Raw genomic sequence first — 22,474 nt, forward strand, 5'->3', positions numbered from 1 at the left:
ATTTTGAATGATGGCATGTTTTGACCTTCTCTGTTCTTAATTTGACACTGAATAAAATGGAGAGCCCCTATGCTGGCATTCTGAACCTTGAGAAGTTGCCTTTCCTTGGCATTACATTACAGGGGGCTACCTGGAGGTGTGGTTTTAGGCCTGAAACATCACTAAGTCAGCTATCGGTCAAGACTGCCTGAGAAGTGCCCAGTCTGCCACCCATCAGTGTCATGTTTGACAAGATGGATGTTGGGAACCAAGGCTAATGGAGACTCAGTATGTGTATAATTGGCTGAGGAGTTAACCCACAGATAGAGCACCGAAGGATTCATGGAGCAGCTGCCCACGTCACTAAGGGGAGATAACATATTTATCTAAAATGTTCATAGACAGTTTAGTGAAGGATTCATAGGTGTAGCTTGTTATTGTTCCAAGCAGAGACAAACAGTTCATGGGTTGTTGCTGGGCAGAGTGCTGGCAGGAGGAAGGGGCAGAGTTAATGCTCTGAGGCTGGGAGGGGGAAATGTGATTTTACAGACTGGTTTTACAAATTGATTTTACAAACTGATATTAGAGACTGATGTTACAGACATAGATCCCAAGCACCCCATCAATACCTCAGACAACTGGGCAAATAAGTAAACCTGCAGAGTCATGTGAAAGATTAAATCCCTGGAATAGAACATTCTTTCTGAGTTATATGGGAATAAATAGACAAAGGGAAAAGAAGTTCGTGAAACCGATGGGGTACTTGGGTGCTTGTGCTTGAACCCCACTTCCAAGATCACATTTCTCCTTAGCCTCAAAATACTCTCCCTGGCAGTTTTCTCCCTAGATCAAGAACACTATGCCCAGGAATAATTCATAACAGGGCCCCAGAGGGATAAACCATCTTTCCCTATTACTGGAGCAAGTTGACCTCTGTAGAATTTCCCTTGTAAAAAGAGGACTCGCTTGTACCTGCAGAATTATCATGTGTCGATTCCCACAGTTATTGTATATGACACAGAAATCTAGCGATAGATGTGAACACTCAAAACTATCATCCCATAGACATAATAGACAAAAATATCCCTTAGGAACATCTTTCCCCTTCCATTCCAGGAGGGAATGAAGGCTGTGACTAAGGCTGTGTCTTATCACCTAATTGGCATATCTGCCAGATAATCCACAACTTTTCCTGTACAAGCTTTAGCATCATTACTGTTAGGTTTCAAGTTTCCTAAGGAGCTCTGCCTGCCATATTGGTGTTATGATAAACCTTTGCCAAGTTGCCTTAAAGAATGGGTGAGTCTATGAAATCATTCCAGATGACCCTCTCCTGTACTTCAATCCTTGAGGGGTCCCTGAACCTCTCAAACTTCATCAAAAATAAGGTACAAACACAATGTTGAATGATTATCCCATAGACTAAGGCTGTGTGGTACATCTTAGCTGTTATAATAAAGTATGTGTTTAAGATCTGAGCTATTCAGCCTAAGATGATACTCCTTTCTGTGTCTTAAACAGCTTAGTAAACAGGTTTTTGGCCTAGTCATCTGCCTGTTATTAGATATATGTCTCTATGGAAAAAGGTCCTTAAATGTTTCAAAATGATGTAAGAATAATTAGGTATTAGTGCAACTGACTGAGGGACCCAGCTGTTATTCTATTAATTACTGAAACTAAAACAGAAACATCTTCAGTTTGGGGGAAAGTATTTCAGTGCAATTGTCTTAGAGGGAGGTAACAGTGACTGTTTTTTTTTTTTTAAAAGCAATTGGGATTAAGTAACTTGTTCAAGGTTACTCAGCCAGTTATTTCTGGGTGTGGTGCTAAGTATCTGAGCCCGGATTCAATCCCAGGTCATCCCGACTCTGGGGCGGATTCAATCCCAGGTCATCCCGACTCTGGGGCCGGTGCTCTTACTCACTGAGCCACCTAGCCCCCACTACAATGAATGTTTTTGCATCAATAGAAAAGTCAATTTCATTCAAAACTCAGTACTTTTGTGGAAATAATACCTTTTCTTGCTGTGTGTCCTGGGATCCAGTCATGTTTTCTTGTAAACAGCTTAACTGAAATGCACCATTTTGGAATTAGTTACATATGTATCCTCCCAGGTCTTTTATGATAACTGGAGTAAAAGTCAGCCTCTTCTAAGTAAATTCATCCATATAACTATTAAACTTAAGGGTGAAAAGCTTCTACCTGCAAAATGTTGTGACTTACATTTCCATGTGTAAAGTTAAATCCTCAATAGCATCTGATCCTCCTAAAGGAACTGGAGTCAGAATGGAAACTTTTGATGAAATAACAGGATCAGACAATCCAGTATAAGAGCATCCTGGGGCTCTTGGATTCTTTCCTTGTTTTCGTCTATCCTGACATCACTTTACTGCTCCTTCTATTTGGGCCCTGCATATTAAACTGACTGGTCAGATTTGTGTCTCTCAGCCTGCCAGCTGTCCACCAGCAGATGGCCTCCTCAGCCCCTGCAAGCTGCTTCAGCCTCATTTTACTCCCTTCCCCACCCCACTCGGCTCCTCTGTCCCTCTCCCAAAAGCATCTGGGTGGATGGTGAGGCAGAAGCAAGTAGGAGGCAGGATAGGAGATGGGAGAGAAGATGCAGGGTGTGACCAGCCAGAGAAGTGACCAAAGGAGATTATGAACTGAAGCACCCTGGGGCCATGCCTGTGTGCTTTCTAGCTGTGCTGGGTTCTGGGCCCCACCTTGAACCACTATTGTGACTAGCCTTCCTATTCCTGAGTCTAATGCCTTCATTCAAATAGGGGACTCTGTGGGGCAGGGCAGAGTTCATGCTGGCTGGGTGTGTCACCCTCATTCCCAGGATAAGCACAGCTCTCCAATTATTCCCTGAGAACCCTGTGTGGAATTTATCCTTTGAGCCTTGAAGCATATACAAGAACCTGGTGGACAAGAGGCAGCCTCTTGGATGCAAGGCAGCTATCTCTTCCTACCTCCTCCTGGGGGATGTGGTTGCTCTCCCTTTCCCCCATTCTGACCCCATTCTTAATCATTCTACTCCCTTTGATATTTGATCCATGCTTGTTTAATATTCTGCTTTGCTTTGTGTCTGCTCCCCTGCAGAAGTTCCACCTTCAACTCTCAGGGTGCCGGCCCCTGCCTTGGTTTCCCCAGTGCTTTGCCTCTCTCCACCCTGGACTCAGCCAGCACCACATTCTGAACCCCAACACTGACCCCTCCTCAATCTCTTCTCAGCCCTTGAAATGGATTCTGCATGCCTGTTCAGCAGGAGGCAGCTACTGAAGACCATGCCCTCTGCCCCCTTCCAGAAAGATTCCTCCTGCCCAGTGGTGGAGTGATATGGATACAAACAGGACCCCAAGGGTTAAAAAGAACACCTCGGCTTGGTCTTTCCAGTACTTTGTGAAGCCTCATCGTGAAATACCATAAAACTTCTCCTTAATTTCTCCCAAAGAATTCCTTTTGTCGCCCTCCTCCTATGTCACAAAATCCTTCTTTGTCCCGTCCTTAACCTCTAACGCCCATGAAACCCCCCCAAACTACATCGTCCTTCTGAAACCTCTCTATGAGCCTAGCTCCGCCAAACATCGGGCTCTCACTTAGCTTTCTGGCTGAGAAGCCCCATAGGCGTCACGGGATAAAGCTCCCCAGGACAGGCTGTAGATAATGTCTCAGGGAGCTCCTTCACACCCAAACCTCGCTCCCCAACCTTTCTGTGTCTCTGTCTCAGCTCCTGTGTGTCTCTTTTCTCTAAGTCTTTGTGACTGCCGGCCTGTCTCTCCCCCTGTCTCAGTGGGACGGTGTTTCTCTGTCTCCCCGTTTTCCTATATCTGTCTCTCCTGGTCTCTGTGGTACCCCGTGTCTCTGTCTCTGCTTCAGTCCCCCTCCCTCGCCCCCATTTATTCTTTCTAAAATCTAGCGCCGCTAGGGGGTGGGGGGGCACGGGGTGTTCCTGCGGAGTTGGCCGGGCTCGGGGATACGCAGCCATGACTTCACGGGAGGGCTCGAGGACGGCTTTCCCTTTCGGGGAGGGGAGGGTTGGGGGCTAGGTAGAATTCGGGGGACCCGCGAGGCCCATCCGCGGGGCGGCTGCGGAGAGCTCTCCAGCGCCAACACATGCGCAGAGGCGGAGTAAGGAAGAGGGACCCGGCACGCAGGCGCGGAAGGGGAGGGGAGACAGGGAGAAGAGCCAGGGCTCGGAGTGCGCAGGCGCAGACGGCCGGGCAGAGGCTTGCCTCAGTTCGCTGCCCATTGAAGTCCCGCCTAGGCGGTGCCTTTGTAGGAATTGCCTGGTCCGCCCCTGAAGCCCAGGACCCGGTGCCCTGTAGGTCTCGGTGTGCGGGAGGCGCGGGCTCCAGGGAGAGGAGAGTCCGGCTGGTTCTGCGGCTGTGCCCCCTCCCCCTCCCGGCCCCGTTCGCCAGATGCAGCTCAAGTTGGCAGTGAAGTTTAGGAGATAAGAAGGGGGAGGGGCGGGGGAGGCCGAGGACCCGGACTGGACCCCCTGGGGCGCTGTGGGAGGAGGGGAGGGGGAGGACGGGGGCAGGGGTGATCTTCCTGCTCAGACCCGCCTTTGTCACGCCCCGCACTCTCTGTGGCCCCCTCCCCATATCTCCCCCCCAGGCCAGGGCCAGGGTCTTTGTGACCCCCTGGGGCCTCACCCTGTGTCTCCCCGCCGACCAGCCTGCTGCCCAGAAGAGCAGAGCCAGAGCCCAGCCCCCGGGATCCTTCTTCCTGCCGGGCCCAGCGGGGAGCCTGGAGCCTGGAGCCCTAGGGCATGGCCCCCGGGAGCCTCAGCCCCCCTCCCCAGGTGAGTGCACTCTGTCCTCAGCCTTGACTTGGCCCCAGACCACTCACTTGGGGGTGAGTGCCTTCCCCCTGGGCCTCCTGAGAGCGTCCTGCTCATCATTTCCTGCAGCACAGTCTTGTAGCAGCTTCTCTTGGGGAGCATCTCCACTTCTTTGCCACCTCTAAAAGAACTGCTCTCAACATTTTTGCACATACACATTACACAATATTCTTGCTGTTTTGCTTTTCGTCTCTTTGGCATATAGACCTCGCAGTGGCATTGCTGGGTCAAAGGATGAGGCAGGGTTTTATAGCCCTTGGGACATAGTTGCCAACTGCTCTGCAGAATGGTTGAATAAGTTCACAACTTCACCAACAGTGCATTAGTGTCACTTTTCCCCTGTCTCCTCCAGCCTTTGTCCTTATCACTTTATATCCTGTTACCCAGTCTCTTAGTTGTGTGGTAGTACCTCAGAATTGCTTTAATTTGCATTTCTCTAATCAGCAGAGATTTTGAGCATGTTTCATGTGACTGGAAATAGCTTTGATTACTTCATCTAAAACCTGACTCTTCATATTTTTTTATCTCATTTTCATCGTGGTTCAGTTCTTTATATATTTGAGAGATGAACCCTTTATCAGAGAATTTTGCTTCAGTTTTTCATAGTGATGTTGCTAACTGTATGTGCTTCTATCTTGTGTCCCCTCTTCATTCTGTTTTCTCTTTCTCCTTTCACTGGGGCCTTCTGATTACCAGCTCCTGTAATCTGTCCTCCTTTGTATGAGCAGGCCTCGCCCCATGCTCTCCTCCCTTTTCTCTCCTGCTTTCCTGGAGGCTTGCAAAAATCTTTATACCCAAGTAAGTGTGTACGTTATTCCTTTTGTGAGCTAATTGTGATGAGAGCAAAGTTCAAGTCTTTGCAGTCACTTCCCGCATCAACCCCTGCAATGTAAAGTGTGTCATGCCTCTTTCATGTCAGATCATCTACCCTATTTTATCTCTCCCTTGACCTTTCTCCTAGTACATTCCTTTTTCTCTCCCATCATATTCACCTCACATCTGTCTATATCTCCCTTCTAACTGCCCTCACATCAAAAATGCTCTTAGGACTTACAAGTATCATTTTCCTATGTAGGAATATAAATAGTTTGTCCTTATTGAATCCTTTATGACATTTCTTTTTTCTGTTTACCTTTTTATTCTTGAGTCTTGTATTTGAATGTCAGATTTTCTATTCAGCTCTGGTCTTTTCATTAGGAATGCCTGAAAGTCCTCTCTTTCATTGAACATCTATTTTTTCCCCTGAAGAATTATACTGCATTTTGCTGGTCATTTGTGGCTGTAATCCTAGGTCCTGTGCTCTCCTGAGAATCACATTGTAAGCTTTTGGTCCTTTAATGTAGAAGCTGCTAAAGCTTGCATTATCCTGACGGACTCTGAGTCTACTTGAATTGCTTCTTTCTGGCTGCTTGCACTATTTTCTCCTTGACCATGGAACCCCACCATTTGGCTGTAGTATTCCTGGGAGTTTTCATTTTGGGATCTCTTTCAGGAGGTGGTCAGTGGATTCACTCAAGAGTGTCCATTTAACCCTCAGCTTCTAGGATGTTGGGGGAGTTTTCCTTGGTAATTTCTTGAAAAATAAAGTCTAGGCTCATTCTTTTGATCGTGGCCTTTAGGACGTTCAGTGATTTTTAAATGATTTCTCCTGGATCCATTTTCCAAGGAGATAGTTCACACTGTCTTCCTCTGTATTTTTTATTCCTTCTTGGTTTGATGGAGTCATAGGCTTCCACTTACTCAGTTGTAAATTTTAAGGAAATATTTTCTTCAGTGAACTTTTGGAACCTCTTTGGCCTTTGGCCAATTCTATTCTAAGGAGTTATTGTCTTAGATGAACTTTTGTGACTCTTTTTTTCCATTTGACCAATTATTTTTTCCCCTAAATTTATTTATTTTTAGTTTTCAACAATCATTTCCACAAGGTTTGAATTCCACATTTTCTCTCGATCTCTCCCCTACTCTCCAGCCCAAGATGGCAGGTACTGAGTACCCCTTCCCCCAGTCTGTGGTCCCTTCTAGCTCCCCCATCCCTGCCTTACCTCCTACCCCCTTACTTTCTTGTAGGCCAAGTTTGGTTTGTCTACCCCTTTGCCAGTATATCTTATTTCCCAGTTGCATGTAAAAACAATTTTTAACATTTGTTTTTAAAACTTTGATTTCCAGATTCTTTGCCTTCTTCCCTCCTTACCCACCCCCATTGAGAAGACAAGCAATTCAGTATAGGTTATACATGTGTAATTAGGCAGAATATTCCCATAATAGCCATATTGTGAAAGAACAGCTATATTTCCCTCCATCCTGTCCCACCCCCCATTTATTCTGTTTTCTGCATTGACAGTGTCCCTTTTCAAAAGTGTTTGCTTCTGACTGTCCCCTCCCCCAGTCTGCCCTCCCTTCTATCGTCCCTTGCCTTGTCCCCTTGCCCCCTACCTTCCAGGAGGGTAAGATACCCAGTTGTGAGTGTGTATGTTATTTCCTCCTAAAGCCAAACCCAGTGAGAGTAAGGCTGACTCATTCTCTTTTACTTCCCCGCTCTTCCCCTCCATTATAAGCTTTCTCTTGGCACCTTTCTTTGAGATAGTTTACCCTATTCTCTCTCTCCCTTTCTCCTTTTCCCAAAATAGTCCTGTCTTAGCCCTTAAATGTATTTTTTAGGTATCATCCCTTCATATTCATCTCACCCTGTGCCCTCAGTTTATATATCCATATGTATGTGTGTGTGTGTGTGTGCATTTTCCCTTCAACTATCCTAATACTGAGAAAAGTCTCACAAGTTACAATATTGTCTTCCCATGTAGAAATGTAAACAGTTCAACTTTACTAACTACATCATAATTTCTCTTTCCTGTTTATCTTTTGAAGCTTCTTTTGATTCTTGTATTTGAAAGTCAGTTTTCTGCTCAGCTCTGGTCTTTTCATCCAGAATGCTTAAAAGGGCCCTATTTCATTGAATGTTCATTTTGTCCTCTGAAATATTATACTCAGTTTTGCTGGGTAGGTGATTCTTGGTTTTAATTGCAGCACCTTTGACCTCCAGAATATTACTTTCCAAGCCCTGATATCCCTTAAAGTAGAAGCTGCTAGATCTTGTGTTATCCTGATTTTGTTTCCACCCCACTTGCATTGTTTCTTCGGCCTACCTGTAACATTTTCTCTTCAATCTGGGAAGTGTGGAATTTGCCTACAGTATTCCTAGGAGTTAACTTTTGGGGCTCTTTTGCAAGAGGCAGTTGGTGGATTCTTTCAATTTCTATTTTCCCCTTTGGTTCTAGAATATCAGGGTCGTTTTCACTGATAATTTCTAGAAAGATGATGTCCATGCGTTTTGATCATGGCTTTCAGGTATTCCAGGAATACTACTACTAGTAATTTTTAAATTTTCTCTTTTGGATCTCTTTTCTAGGCCAATGTACTTTCTGAAGAGATATTTCACATTGTCTTCTATTTTTTCATTCTTTTGTTTCTATTTCATAATTTTTTGATTTCTCATTAAGTCTTTAGCTTCCAATTGCTCCATTCAAATTTTGAAGGAATTATTTTCTTCAGTGAGGTTTTGGACCTCAATTTCCATTTGGCCAAATCTGCCTTTTAAGCATTCTCCTTACAGGCTTTTTGGACCTCTTTAGCCATTTGAGTTAATTTCAGTATTTTTTTGGCTCTCCTTTAGCAAGCTGTTGACTCTTTTGTCAGACTTTTCTTGCAGTGTTCTCCTTTCTTCTACCAGTTTTTGCTCTATCTCTTAATTTATTTTTTAAATCCTTTTTTAGGTATTCCATGGCCTGAGACCAATTTACATTTTTCTTAGAGGCTTTTTTTGAACTATAGTAGTTATGACTTTGTTATCTTCTTCTTAGTATGTGATTTGACCTTATTGTCACCATAGTAACTTTCTGTAGTAAAATTTTTTTTGTTTATTTGCTCATTTATCCAGGCTATTCATTGATTTTTAACTCTTCTCCAAAGTGGGGCTCTGCTTTCTGGGTGGTGGGCATACTGTATGTTTTCAGTTCTTCTAAGGTAGTATGAGCTCAGGAGAACTGTGTTTACCACCATCCTGCCCTGTGCTCTAGTCTGTGAGCACACACAAGCACTCTTTCCTACCCAGGGACTGCAAGCTCTGGTGTGCTTCTCACCCTGGGGCTGCCACCCCGATCCTACTACAGGCAGAGCAACCAAGTCCTGCTCCCAGGGCCAGTTACTTCAATGTAAAGTATTTCCCAGTTTTATGCCAACTGATCATATAAAGGGCTTTTCCCAACATTCATTTGGCCTCTTAAGTACTGTGATTTTAAGAGGTGACTCTGAATGCTATAAAGGGTGTGACCTTTGGGCAAATCCCTTTTTGTGCTTCACTTTTGTTCTGTAAATTAATGAGGGTTGGACTATTTAAGTCTATAGTGTCCTTCTCTTCATCCTGTTACTTTTATTGATTTAGGGGTTGGTGACATTCAAGGATGTGGCTGTGGACTTCACCCAGGAGGAGTGGGGCCTCTTGGACCCTCCTCAGAAGGAGCTGTACAAGGAGGTCATGCTGGAGAATGCCCGGAACCTGCTCTCCCTGGGTAAGGACGCTTCCCCTGCTCACTCTGAATCTGCAGTCTGAGGGAATGTCTTCATTCCCTGGTATGCAGGGTTTGGAGCATTTATCATTTATGAAAGAGAGAAAAGTGTTGGTCTCCTGTGTCTAAGAGACAGGGTCCTCTTGCTGCTTGGTTTTCCTATAAAAAATCCTCGCATTTTGTGATAGGAAGCTGAGGGTTTCCTTTGTTGGTCCTGAAGCTGTCTCTTACCACTTCAGATGAGTGTGGAAGAATCTCTGACACAGAACCGACCTGAGAGCTTATTTGGTCCAACTTCCACCTAGAGAGGCATTCCATCGGCCACCTACCTGAAGCTGCTCAGGCTGCTTTTCCTTACATGCCCGTCCTCTCTGGGAGGGGTCTAGTATTTGGAATGTTCTTCTTAACAAGCAGCAGTTTGTAGCCCACGGCTTCTACTTGCCCCTCATAGAGCAAATCTGTCCTTCACCTTCCTTCCTTTTGCTTTCTTTACTATATTACATCACTTTATCCTCACATAACCTTCTGAGTTAGGTGGCATTTTTCTCCCCATTTGACAGTTGAGGAAACGGAGGCAAATGCAGGTTATGTGACTAGTCCAGGTAGTCACAACTAGGAAGTGAGGCTGAATTTAGATTCTGTCATGCCTCACTTCAGACCCAGGGCTGTCTCCATAGCACCATCAGCTGCCTCTAATTTTTATGTATTGGAAAATGTGCAGTGAGTCCATCCTCCTGTGAAGAAGGTACGCCAAGACCAAACCAGCCTGGTTCCATGATCTCCTCCCCCACCTCTCCCCAAAGCTCAGAAAACACATGCCATCAGACTATACTTCAGGAGTCCTGGGCACCACCCTGGGGCCCTTGCTTGCACGCCTCTGGCTTCGCCAGGAATAACAGACTGTCGAGAACTAGAATTTGGCCCAACTGGGGTGTATCGAGTTTGGCAGTAGGAGAAGGCAATGGGGCCCCAGTTGAGCAGTACACAAGGTTTCTACAGGTTCCAGGGAGTCAGGAACAGGTGACAGGGACAGTACAAAAGCTGTTTGACCAAGGTCCCTGTTTTTGGGGCTTGAGACTGGTCTTGAACAATAATAACCCTTGTTACGCGGTTTTGGGATTAGGCGTTTCCGCCAGAATGGAACTTGACGGGGTGGGGGTGGGGATGGGGGCGCAGAAGTTTGGGGTCTTTCTCAGAACAGGTTGTACAGCAGGATAATGAGGCACATCCTGTTTTGGTTTCCTGCATTACAAGCACTAATGGGTGAGAGCAGACTCTTGTATGTGAACAGAGTGGAGGGGATTTCAAAATGGAATAGCTCTGGGTCTGGCTCTGAACGCCGTCCCCCAAAAAGACTAATTTGCATGTATTTTGCTTGCTCTTCCTTAACTGGTTCCACGTGCCCAGGGCTGCCAGTTCCCAGAGAAGACGTGATCCCTTGTTTTGAGCCAAGGGAAGCAGCATGGATGCTGGAGGGAGAAGGCCTGAGGAGCTGCTGTGCAGGTGAGTGAGGTGAAAGCAGGTATGTGAGAGCTGGGATTCCATGAGGCTGCTGTGTGTTGTGGTGAAGGAAGTGCTCCATTTGGGGCAGGAAGACCTGCCTTGGAATTCTTTTCCAGATGTTTCTCAGCACTGCCTGCCTGGTTCAGTCACTGCAGCAAGGTGGCTCAGTTTCTCCATCTGTAAAACAAAGCATTTGGATTCCATGGTCTTCCAGCTTCCCTTCCAGGATGAGTCTGTGATCCTGACAAACGTCATTGTCTGGAATGTGGGGTCGTGAAATTCTCCTGAAAGTGCAAACAGGGGAGTAGACTTTCCTGTGTGAGCTCTTTCCTGGACTTCCTTCAAGTCAGCAAACATCAAGTATGAAGAAAAGGGGAAGACTGACAGTGTCAGAACCTGCAGAGAAGTCTCAAAAATTAGGAAAATTATGAGATGCATTTCAGTCTAACAATGCAACTGAGAGTGAGACGGCAGAGAGTTTCTTTTTTTTTTTTACTATTTTAAATACCACTATGAAGTAGAAATGAAGAAAGGTGCTATCTACAGACAGAGAAAGAACTGATAAGTAGACATATGTCTAGAATAATTTTACATAGATGTACCTGTTTGTATCCAATGGGCGGTATGGCAGGGGAGGAAATAAAAGAAGGGAAAAGAAGAAAACATGGTTTTAAAGAAAGCCACGGAACAGTTTTAAAGAAAGAAACAGTGGAAGTGGCCATCTCTTGCAGGTTAGCCATAGAAAGGAGGAAAGATACCGGATCTTGTCTTGTGGGGATGCATGGATCATGTCAGAGTGTTTCAAGGATTAGTGAGAAATGATTTGATTTTAGGCAATAGGAAACGTCATCAGGGTGGGACAGAGTGAAAATTGGTGAAGAAAAGGACATAGTAAAGGAGGAATCTCCCAAGGCAGATGAGGGGGTAGAGTGACATGAGTCTTTCCATGTGATATGCGGTTTAAAAAGGAGAAGACACTGCATATATATGAGATGAGGCGGGAAAGAAAGCCCTTCATAAGTTATTTTTGGTGGGGACATGGGGGGAGTGTTAACAAGCCATGATGGAGGGTTGGGGATGGATGAAAAGGTTTGGAAGAGCTGCCATGGTTCCTGGCACAGGGAGTCAGGAAAGTAGCAGAGCTTTGCCCTGCCCCAGTGAGGCCCCAGCTGAGATTATGCACCTGAATTGGTGGTGGATCTGGCAGCCTGGTTTGTGATGTTTTTTCTCCATCTAGCAGTACACACGGAGAAGAGAAGCCTTACCTGCTAGTCTTCCAAGGTAAACTTTGCTAAGTCATCAACCCAAGTCCCTTTCCTCTAAGGCCTATCTCTGTCCCATACTTGGAGAATCAGGTTTATGTACATGACCACCACGTCAGTTTAGGGAGCTGGGAGACAGAGACCCACGGGTGTCCTATAGCATGAGATCCTTCAGGAGCCTAGAAAGAAGCCTCTGTGGTCTTCAGTACCGGTCCATCTGGGTTAGAACCTGACAAGGGTGACTGACTACTGAGAGGCGATGGATTACGAGGAAGGGACAGAAAGAGAACTGAGGCCAAAACCTTCATTCAGCACCTAGGAGAGAGACCAGAATGCAGGGGGTAGAGGGAGAGGCTGGGCCTGCTGTCAGCCCTGGACCCCTGCAGGGAATCAGTAACCACTGATCAAGTGCCTTCTGTTTGAGGCAGGGTGCTAAGCCTTGAGGATACCAAGGAAGGAAAAAGATTCTAGTTTACAGACACATACTGTTACAGGAAAAAGAGTGCTTTAAAACGGAAATGCATTTAGTTCAACAAGGGAATAAAAGGAGTGAGGTTAATAATGATTGGGGAAGGAGAGTGGAATTGGGGAGGAAATCGTCAAAATCAAATAGAAGTACCAGCTTTTATAAAACATCTACTGTGTCCTGGACAATATAAATATTGTCTCATTTTGTCCTCATAAGTACCCTAGGGGCCAGGTTCTACTTTCATCCCTGTTTCACAGATGAAGAAGCTGAGGAAAGCAGAAGTCTTGTGACTTGGCTAGGGTCACAGGGTTAGCAGATTTCTGAGGTGGGATTGGAACATAGGTCTTCCTGATTTGAGGGCCAGCCTTCTATCCACTCTACCACCAACTGTATTCTGATTTTTAAACAGAATATGGTGAAAATGCTCACACATGTAAAAGGTAGAAAATGGAAGGAGAATTGGATAAGCTCTTGCTATGGGATGGAAATGCTTTTTTTTTTTTAAACTCTCTAGCCAGTCAGAATGAAATGCTAGTGACTATTAAAAAGATTTGTTTTTCTTTTGTCTCATGACAAGGACTGCATTGTGACAAACATTCTTGAAGGTCGATTGCAAATATTGCTTTGACTTCTGTTTTCTAATTAATGTTCCTATACACAACAAGCTTTGAAAGTATAGGATTTCTTCAGATACGATTTTGGGTTTTTTCTGCCAGTGGTGAACTGGCAGCACTTTCACTGGAACTCCACTGAAGGACTCACCCATGTTGCCAACCCCAATTCCTTTGAGAAGCCGCCAGGTAGAAGAAGAGAAACCAAACAGGATAACTGCAAACTCGACAAAGACCTTGGTGTTTCAGTCAGGGCAGTGTGAAGGTCTGTTTATGTAGGAAGGATGTGGTGGTCCACAGTGATTTCATGAGGAGCCCTACTGTGCATCCCTTCCAACCATGGTTTTCCAGTGGCCTGCCCTCACTGCTGCACGAAGGCGAACCCAAGTGAGACCTTGATCTGGTGGTGACAGGTTTGGTCAGATGTGGTTATGAGGTAACCTGCAAAGAGAGAACTGCATGGGTGCAGGGAGAGAGGGTCTTCTGGAAACGGTTTGACGTCCAGCTGAAAGACTGAAAGGACATGCTGCACATAGTCAGAAGCCGGCAGAGTTCGGTGTGCACAGTCAAAAGAAGCCATGTGTTCATGATCAGGATTGTTTGGGATCATTGCAGAAAGAAAATTCTTAAGGTTGGAACATGGACATACTTGCTGTTTCAGAGGATAAATTATCTTTGTAGTTAAATTGGACAATTATTTACTGCTTAAGGTGCCACCAACATAATTTTAGCTCAAGTTCCTTGTACTGTGGTCTCCCAACTTCCAGGGTGAACCTCTAAAGGAGAAGGAGTGTGAGAGGATCAGTACTGAAACATGCAGTCTTCTTCTGTACAAAAGTATGATAAACCCGAATTCTTGTATCAGGCATATATTTTCAGACATGAGCAATTTTGTGCATTTTTAAATTTGTGTTTATAGAAGGATTTGGATTTTACTTTAGTGAGCAGAGCCATTTAAATGAATCTCCTATGCATCAGATAAGTACAAAACAGTATTGGCATTCTATATATGACCCCAGGTAATGAAACGGGAAAAATAAGATTGAAAGTGATGACCAGGGAAATTGCATTGTATTTACAATAAGATCATGAAATCCTTTGAATATTTAGTATATGTGCACCAGTTTGCATTGTATATCTTAAGAAAGGATTAAAAATGCAGTCAGTGAAAGAGAGAAATATTGAAGATGGGTGTAGTTTGTTGAATATTGTGGACAGAACATGCCCATTCATGGGGTTTGAATTCTAGTCTCTGTTGCTGAGATTTGGGTCAAGTTGTAAATGTGATTATCATAATGACTCTTCCTGTATCAGAGTTTTGTTCTGAGGATCCAGGGTAATTGTGCATGAAGCTCTTTGTGAATTAAATCATCCTTGAAATGTGAACTAGTGGCATTTGAAAATAACTGGTTCTGCCCTTTCAGAGTTTTCTCTTTGCCTGGGGAAATAGAAAGTAACAGAATTTATTTTCTGCCACTGGAGGACAGGGCATGAGTGTCTGTAGTGTCTGAATTTGTTTTTGTTTTTGTTTTTCAGGAGAAGAGATCAGACTTGAAATGAAGGAAACAACTACAGAACTAAGCCTTTCTGTGGAAGAAACTCAAAAGCAAAGATTGATGAATGATGGTCCCTTTGAAGTGAATTGGAGAGAAATCTGTGATACACAGGAGAGAATTCACACTGGAGAGAAAACTTATGAATGTAATCAATGTGCAAAGGCTTTTACGTGGAAGAGTGGTCTAGTTAAACATCAGAGAATCCCCACTGGAGGGAAACCTTATGAATGTAACCAATGTGGAAAGACTTTCAGACATAAGGGAAATATTGATGAACATCAGAAAATCCACACTGGAGAGAAACCTTATAAATTCAATCAGTGTGGAAAGACTTTCAGATATAAGAGAAATATTATTGAACATCAGAAAATCCACACTGCAGAGAAACCTTATGAATGTCATCTATACAATAAGACTTACACACGGAAATACAGTCTTGCTCAACATCGGGGAATCCACACTGATGAGAAACTTTATGAACGTAACCAATGTGGAAAGACTTTCAGACAGAAGAAAAATTTTGGTGAACATAAGAAAACCCACACTGAAGTGAAACCTTATGAATGTAATCAATGTGGAAAGACTTTCAGTCATAAGAATAGTTTTAATCTACATCAGAGAGTCCATACTGGAGAGATACTTTATGAATGTAATCAGTGTGGAAAGACTTTCAGATATAAGAAAAGTTTTGATCAGCATCAGAGAATCCACACTGGAGAGAAACCATATAAATGTAATCAATGTGGAAAGACTTTTACCTGGAACATCAGTCTTGTTCTTCATCAGAGAATCCATGGTGGACAAAAACCTCATGAATGTAATCAATGTGGAAAGGCTTTTACATGGAAGAGTGGTCTTGTTAAACATCAGAGAATCCACACTGGAGAGAAACCTTATGAATGTAATCAATGTGGAAAGACTTACACATGGAAAAACCATCTTATTCGGCATCAGAAAATCCATGCTGGAGAGAAACCTTATGAATGTAGTCACTGTGGAAAGTCTTATGCGTGGAAACACCATCTTGTTCGGCATCAGAGAATCCATGCTGGAGAGAGGCCTTATGAATGTAACCAATGTAGAAAGACTTTTGCATACCAGAGTGTTCTTGTTAAACATCAAAGAATCCACACTGGAGAAAGACCTTATGAATGTAATCAATGTGGAAAGACTTTCATATATAAGAGAAGTATTAATGAACATCAGAAAATCCACACTGGTGAGAAACCTTATGAATGTCATCTATGTGATAAGACGTACACATGGAAACACAGTCTTGTTCAACATCAGAAAATCCACACTGGTGAGAAACCTTATGAATGTGACCAATGTGGAAAGACTTTCAGAAGGAAGAACAATTATGATGAACATCAGAAAACCCACACTGAAGTGAAACCTTATGAATGTAATCAATGTGGAAAGACTTTCCGACATAAGAACAGTTTTAATCAACATCAGAGAATCCACACTGGAGAGAAACCTTATGAATGTAATCAATGTGGAAAGACTTTTACATGGAAGAGTGGTTTTGTTAAACATCAGAGAATCCACACTAGAGAAAAACCTCATGAGTGTAATCAGTGTGGAAAGACTTTTATATGGAAGGGTGATCTTATTCAGCATCAGAGAATCCACACTGGAGAGAAACCTTTTGAATGTAACCAGTGTAGAAAGACTTTTGTAGACAAACGGTGTCTTACTATACATCAAAGAATCCACACTGAAGAGAAACCTTATGAATGTAACCAGTGTAGAAAGACTTTTACATGCAATAGCATTCTTGTTAAACATCAGATAATCCACACTGGAGAGAACCCTTATGAATGTAACCAATGTGGAAAGACTTTTGGAGACAAAATCTGTCTTATTGTATGTCAGAGAATCCACAGTGGAGAGAAACCTTATGAATGTAATCAATGTGGAAAGACTTTCAGACATAAGAGATATATTATTGAACATCAGAAAATCCACACTGAAGAGAAACCTTATGAATGTCATCAATGTGATAAGACTTTCACACGGAAATACAATCTTGTTCAACATCAGAGGATCCACACTGGAGAGAAACCTTATGAATGTAACCAATGTGGAAAGACTTTTAGGAAGAAAAGCTATCTTATTGTACATCAGAGAATCCACACTGGAGAGAAACCTTATGAATGTGATCATTGTGGAAAGTCTTTCAGATCTACCTCCACACTTCCTAAGCATAAGAAAATCCACAACAGGGAAGCCTTAAGGATGTGGTAAAGACTTCAGGCTTAAGTTGGTCCCCGTTTACCATCAGAGGATTCATGGAAGACAGAGGAATCTTATAACTAACCAGAATGAGGAAAGACATTGAAATGGAGTACAGAGCTTCTTAACAGAAAATTCACTCTGGGCACAAGTCATCTGTGTACTTCATGTGGGAAGACTTTCAGCCAGAGATTATCTCTTACCTTTCATCAGAGCTTTTGTAATGAAAAGAAACATTATGAATGTGCTCACTGGGAACATTCTTTTCTGTAGAACATGGAAGTCACTGGTGAAGGTTAAATTTTGTGTCTGACTATAAAAGAAAGGTGAGATAAGGCAAATAATTCATACCATTCCTCCTGGTTACAAAACAAAGGGAGAATACTGTAGGCTTATAAAATGCAGAATTGTGTGAAAGAAAATCTGGATATTCTTAGACATAGAATGTCTTCAGGATAAGGAAAAGACCTCGTATCTGTTTTGTCAACCCTGGAACGGTCTTTGACCAAGGAAAGAAATAAAATGTTTTTGATCAAGTGTATAAAAATTATGTCACTTTGGGGGAATTTGTGTTCTCCCACAGAATGCCTACATGCATGTATTCACCGTCTATCTAGACCACTGCATGTGATGGTCAAGATACTTCCCATTAACTTGAGATCATTTCTGCCTCATAATTTTTATGACCTAGTAATCATGGGGATAAGGAAGGGATTCACCTGATGAACTTGGGGTTTAAGAAAAAAAAAGTCTATAGTAAGCAGGTAGGGGAGCTTGTAATTTCTATTTCACTGGGTTCTCATTGCTGCTTACACTGCCAGCCAGGAAGGAGAATCTAAAAGAACTAAATTCCATGTTATAGGCTTCTGTGCTGTTTGTCACGTGCTCTACAAATCAATGAAAGGCTCAGAGACTGATGACAGCATCTTCATCAGAGTAATGGTTTCTAGTTCAAAAACCAACATTTTGGACATAAGGCAGCCCTTCAAGAGGAAGTGTCCATATTATTTTATCAAGGTAAGTCCAAAGAGTCTTGCTTTGCCATCAATGGAAAACAGTGAAAGGAAGGAACGTTTGGAATGAAATTCATGTGTGTGTTCATGAGGACCCCAGCCAACTTCTTGTTCCCTCGTCACTGGCTTTATCAGAAAAAGAGTTGGAAGGGCCTTCACAGGCCATCTAGGCCAAATTCATACCTGCATAGCATCTCTCTGAAACATTTCTGCTTGAAGACGTGCTCTGAAGGCAGCCCTTATTAGGACACTTCTTCATGTCAAGCTGAAACCTCCCTCTTGCAGCTTCCTGCTTGGTGGTGCTGTGTCTTCCCTCTGGGCTCAAGCAGGACACATGTGATTCAGCTGAGACGTGACAGCCTTTCAGAGGCTGTAGAGAATTTCTTGTTGCCCACCCAGTTTTCTCTTCCTCAGGATCTGTAGCCTCAGTTCTTTCAAGCTGGTCTGCATTTGGCCTGATCTCCAGTCCTGCGTGTTCATAGTTCTTCTTTGGACGTATTCCAACTTGTCAGCGCCTCTTGTTGACTATCTCCAGTGTATCACAGCTATAACTAGATATGCTGTTTGTCTATATTAATTTGTTTGTTGTCTCCTCCATTAGACTAAGGTCCTTCAGAGCAGAGACTGTCTTTTACCATTCTTTGTGTCCCCATTAAGTACCTGGAACATAGCAGGTACTTAATGAAAAGAGTTAATAAATGCTTCTTGACGGACTCATAAACTGTGTAGCCCAGAGATGAACGCGATATTTCAGTTGTGATCTGACCAGGATAGCCAGGGTAGAGCAGGGTTATTTCTGCTGTCTATCAAAAGTGATTATCAGGAATTTCTCCTCCTTCCTTTCCTTTCCTGATTTGACTTTTTTGAATAATGATTATTGTGGGTATGAAAGCAGAGTAAAATTTATACTTCAGTGTATTTTGAACAGGGAGAAGTGAGATGGCATAAATTGGGCCCATATTTTCCTATTACCGATTTTTCCAGACTGAAAATCTGCTTGGTAATAACCTTCTTCTCTGAAGTAAAGGCAGTAAAACAAAGAGACAAATGAACTAGGCAGAAAACATTGGGAGAAGATGTGGTGAAGCTGATGGGTTCCATCATTAGTCTGTTCTAGCTATAATGCTGTGGAGATGTAGATGAAGAGGGAAAAGATTAAAAAAGAGGAGATAGCTACTTAGGCATGTTGGAGCCTTCCTTTCCGCCTGGTCACCTTCCTGCAAGGCATTGTGGTGGAGTGGAAAGGCTACTAAAAATGGAGTCCGTGGGGAAGGGTTGAAACTGATGGTTCTGTACTTAATGTGGCCTTGGGAAAGTAACTTACCTGGGTCTCATTTCCCTCATGTGGAAAACTGAGAATACTGAAGTAGGTGATCACTGAGGTGTCTTCCAGCTCTAGATCCCTTGATCCTGTTGGATGTGAAAAGCCAAAGGGAATCTTAAAGGTGAACCCAATGGGGCAGCTAGGTGGCACAGTGAATAGAGCACCAGCCCTGGAGTCAGGAGGACCTGACTTCAAATCTGGCCTCAGACACTTGATACAATTACTAGCTGTGTGACTTTGGGCAAGTCACTTAACCCCAATTGCCTTCCAAAAAAAAAAAATGAACCCATTATTGGTGGGGCATTAGCTTCAGTTTAGGGCTAATGACTCAGATGACTTCTGGGTATGACTGGCAATTTGGAGAGGCAGAAAGATGGGGAGTTTTAAACCTAGATCTTTGTTGAGTTGGTTTGTTGGCTATTCCTAAAGGAGCAGTTGTTTGTATGCAACCAGTGAAGTAGGTTTCTTGCCATATTTTTTCAGGTAAAAAAAAACATCTTTTATTAAGATGCTTTTGGGAATGAAAGGTTCTGACTCTGATGTTATTCCTTACATCCATGAAGTTGGCAGAGAGGACAAAAATAGAAATAGTTTTAGGTAGCTATAGAATTAGAGGCACGGTAATATGGTGTATGTAGTTGTGAATTGGTCCGAGTAGTCTGGAAAGTCATTTGGAATTATGATTTATTAAAAGGTGATCAGAAGCCCATACTTTGTGAAACAGAGACCCCAATGCAAGGCATAAACTCTATGGAAGTCAGAGAAATGTATAAAGGTTCTATTTACACTACAGTATTTATTGCAGTGCTTTTTTTTGTGCAAAAAAAAGAAAGTAGTTGCAAATGAGAAAAAATAGATGCTAATGATTTGGAGAATGTCTAAACAAATTGTGGTACAGAAATATATTGGAATATTATTGTGCCACAGAGAGACAGGGCAATATGTAAATGAACTAATTAAGACAGATTGTAATAAGGCAAACCAAGAAAACCATGCTACCCAGTGACTCACTGAAATACTCCAACAGCCAGATCTGTGATCTCTTCAATGGGGAAGCTCCTGCCAGCAATGTAGATCTCACACCATCCATGTCTCTCCACCATGTGTGACTCTTGCCTATGTTCTCACATAAAGTCACCACAGACGATCCATCCTTACTTTCTCCTGCCATCTCAAGGGGACTTGTGGAGTTTTCTGGCTGACTACCTAGCAGCCCTCTTCCTTACCATGTGGCCAGCTCATCTTCTCATCATACAACTCCTTCATGAGAGGTATATGCAATATAAATTATCCCAACAGAGGAAACCAAGAGATTTCAGAAAGTGCACTGGGCAACAAACCTCTTAACTTCCTTGACAAATGGAGAGAGGGAGCTGCCAAAGGTGACCCCAAACTGGACTATAGATTAGTTTGTAAAATCTGACAATTTTGCCATGTGTTTATTGCCTATAGGGGTGGAATCATGACTTTGGGACCCTATAATCTGTCAGTTGTGGATATGTTTATATATTTAGAAGAAATGGGGGGACCATCACAAGTTGTCTTGACCTATGTCTTGCCACTGGACTCCAGTAGGTGAAGGTGAGAGTGAGACTGATGACCTTGCACAGCTCTGCCTCATTTAAATCCAGCTGGTTTGTAAGTCAAGGCATCACCCCCCTGATCTCATTGATCCTGTTTGAGATCAAAGGACCAACAATCTGTGGCTGAAGGAGCTCATGAGTTCCAAAGTTTGGTATTCCTCTCACACTTAAATGCCAAAGTTCAGTTTTCCCATCAGGCACTTTAAATTGGAGCTAAACTCAGCTAAGTTTAAAATTGCAGTGCTTTTGTAGAATACTTTAACCCAAAAAGAATTATCTCACAATACCTGTAAATCACTTCATGTCAAGAAAATGTATTATCTTCTATACCTTTAGCTATCACCATTCAATCCTAGAACATCTGTTGTTATCTCTACCAGTCTAGATGATGCCATTTCTGGAAATATTGTCTCCAGGCATTTTAGTACAATTAGAGGAACTTTGTTATCTGTTATTAGTTATTTCTTCAAGATCCAGGTGGAAAATAACAGAGTATTTTGAAGATGAAAAAGGGTTGTTGCCAGCCCACATTTCTAACTTCCAAACCAATCCTGTTGTCCTTGCCTCCAGGATCCTGTCAGTCCATTAACCATTTAAATTGTTTTCCTCACCAAGCAGCTTCTGTTCTTTGTTCTGTCCTTAAAAATGGAGAGGAGTGGTGCCTCTCTTCCAGGTCTTTCAGCCTGATGGGGATGCCATTGACCTTCTGTATTAGTAAATTCATGTTATCTAATAAACTGCTAGTGCTCATACCTTTGTACCTCAGTTGACTTGATTTTTCTTGTGACAGTTAGACCTTATAACCTTGAGGCCACCGACACATTCTCCCCTGAAGGAAGACTTTAGTTTATAGTATTTATGCATTGAAAGCATTGTCATCAAATTCGACCTGATTATCTTGAGGGCCTCATGATAGTCTTGCCTGTTTTTTTCATTTAAGGCATGTCTGCCTCTTTGAGACTCCATTTTAGGGGGTTTTCTCGGCAAAGATACTAAAGTGGTTTGTCATTTCTTTTTCCAACTCATTTTACAGATAAGGAAACTGAGGCAAACAGGGTTAAGTGACTTGGTCAGGTTCACACACATACTAAGCGTCTGAAGCTGGATTTGAACTCAGAAAGTTGAGTCTTCCTGATTCTAAGCCCAGTGCTCTATGCACTATGGCATCACCTAGCCACCCTTAGTCTCACCTTAAAGGATGCTTTAAACTTAAAGAACATTTGATTTTACCAAGTCATTCAGGTCTTTGTGGACCATAGCATGCTAAGAATTTCTGTCCTCCACTGTCTGTCAAAATCTATCCAAGATTATGTTGTTTCCATGACACTGTCTGTCTCATCCTCTGCCTTCCCCTTCTCCTTTAATCTTTCCTAATGAATCCTATCTTCTCATATGACAAAAGCATTTTAGCTTTGCTATTTGACCCTCCAACAAATAGCCTGAATGAATTTCTTTAAGGATTGACCAATTTCACCTTTTTGCTGTCCAAGGTACTCTCAGAAGTCTTCTCCAGCACCAGAGATTAAAA

At 43.0% G+C, this 22,474-nt stretch overlaps 1 protein-coding gene across 3 annotated transcripts; it reads left to right on the forward strand.

Moving 5' to 3' along the window:
- The first annotated feature begins 4,164 nt into the window (after positions 1-4,164).
- LOC138173846 (zinc finger protein 585A-like) lies at positions 4,165-21,711 on the forward strand. 3 transcript variants are annotated; one of them, XM_069103938.1, is made up of 5 exons: positions 4,165-4,418; positions 4,660-4,786; positions 9,264-9,390; positions 10,795-10,890; positions 14,769-21,711. In XM_069103938.1, exons 2-5 carry the CDS (start codon positions 4,754-4,756, stop codon positions 17,036-17,038), a joined length of 2,526 nt encoding a protein of 841 aa, XP_068960039.1. In that variant the 5' UTR covers positions 4,165-4,418; positions 4,660-4,753; the 3' UTR covers positions 17,039-21,711. The 3 variants fall into 3 exon arrangements, with proteins under 3 accessions (XP_068960039.1, XP_068960038.1, XP_068960040.1); XM_069103937.1 differs by having other exon boundaries at positions 4,165-4,303; positions 4,600-4,786; XM_069103939.1 differs by having other exon boundaries at positions 4,165-4,303.
- Positions 21,712-22,474: the final 763 nt, after the last annotated feature.

This window comes from Petaurus breviceps, unplaced genomic scaffold (assembly GCF_028583685.1).
Source record: "Petaurus breviceps papuanus isolate PSGF00001 unplaced genomic scaffold, PetGlider_PUasm1.0 654, whole genome shotgun sequence".
NCBI classification, from domain to species: domain Eukaryota; kingdom Metazoa; phylum Chordata; class Mammalia; order Diprotodontia; family Petauridae; genus Petaurus; species Petaurus breviceps.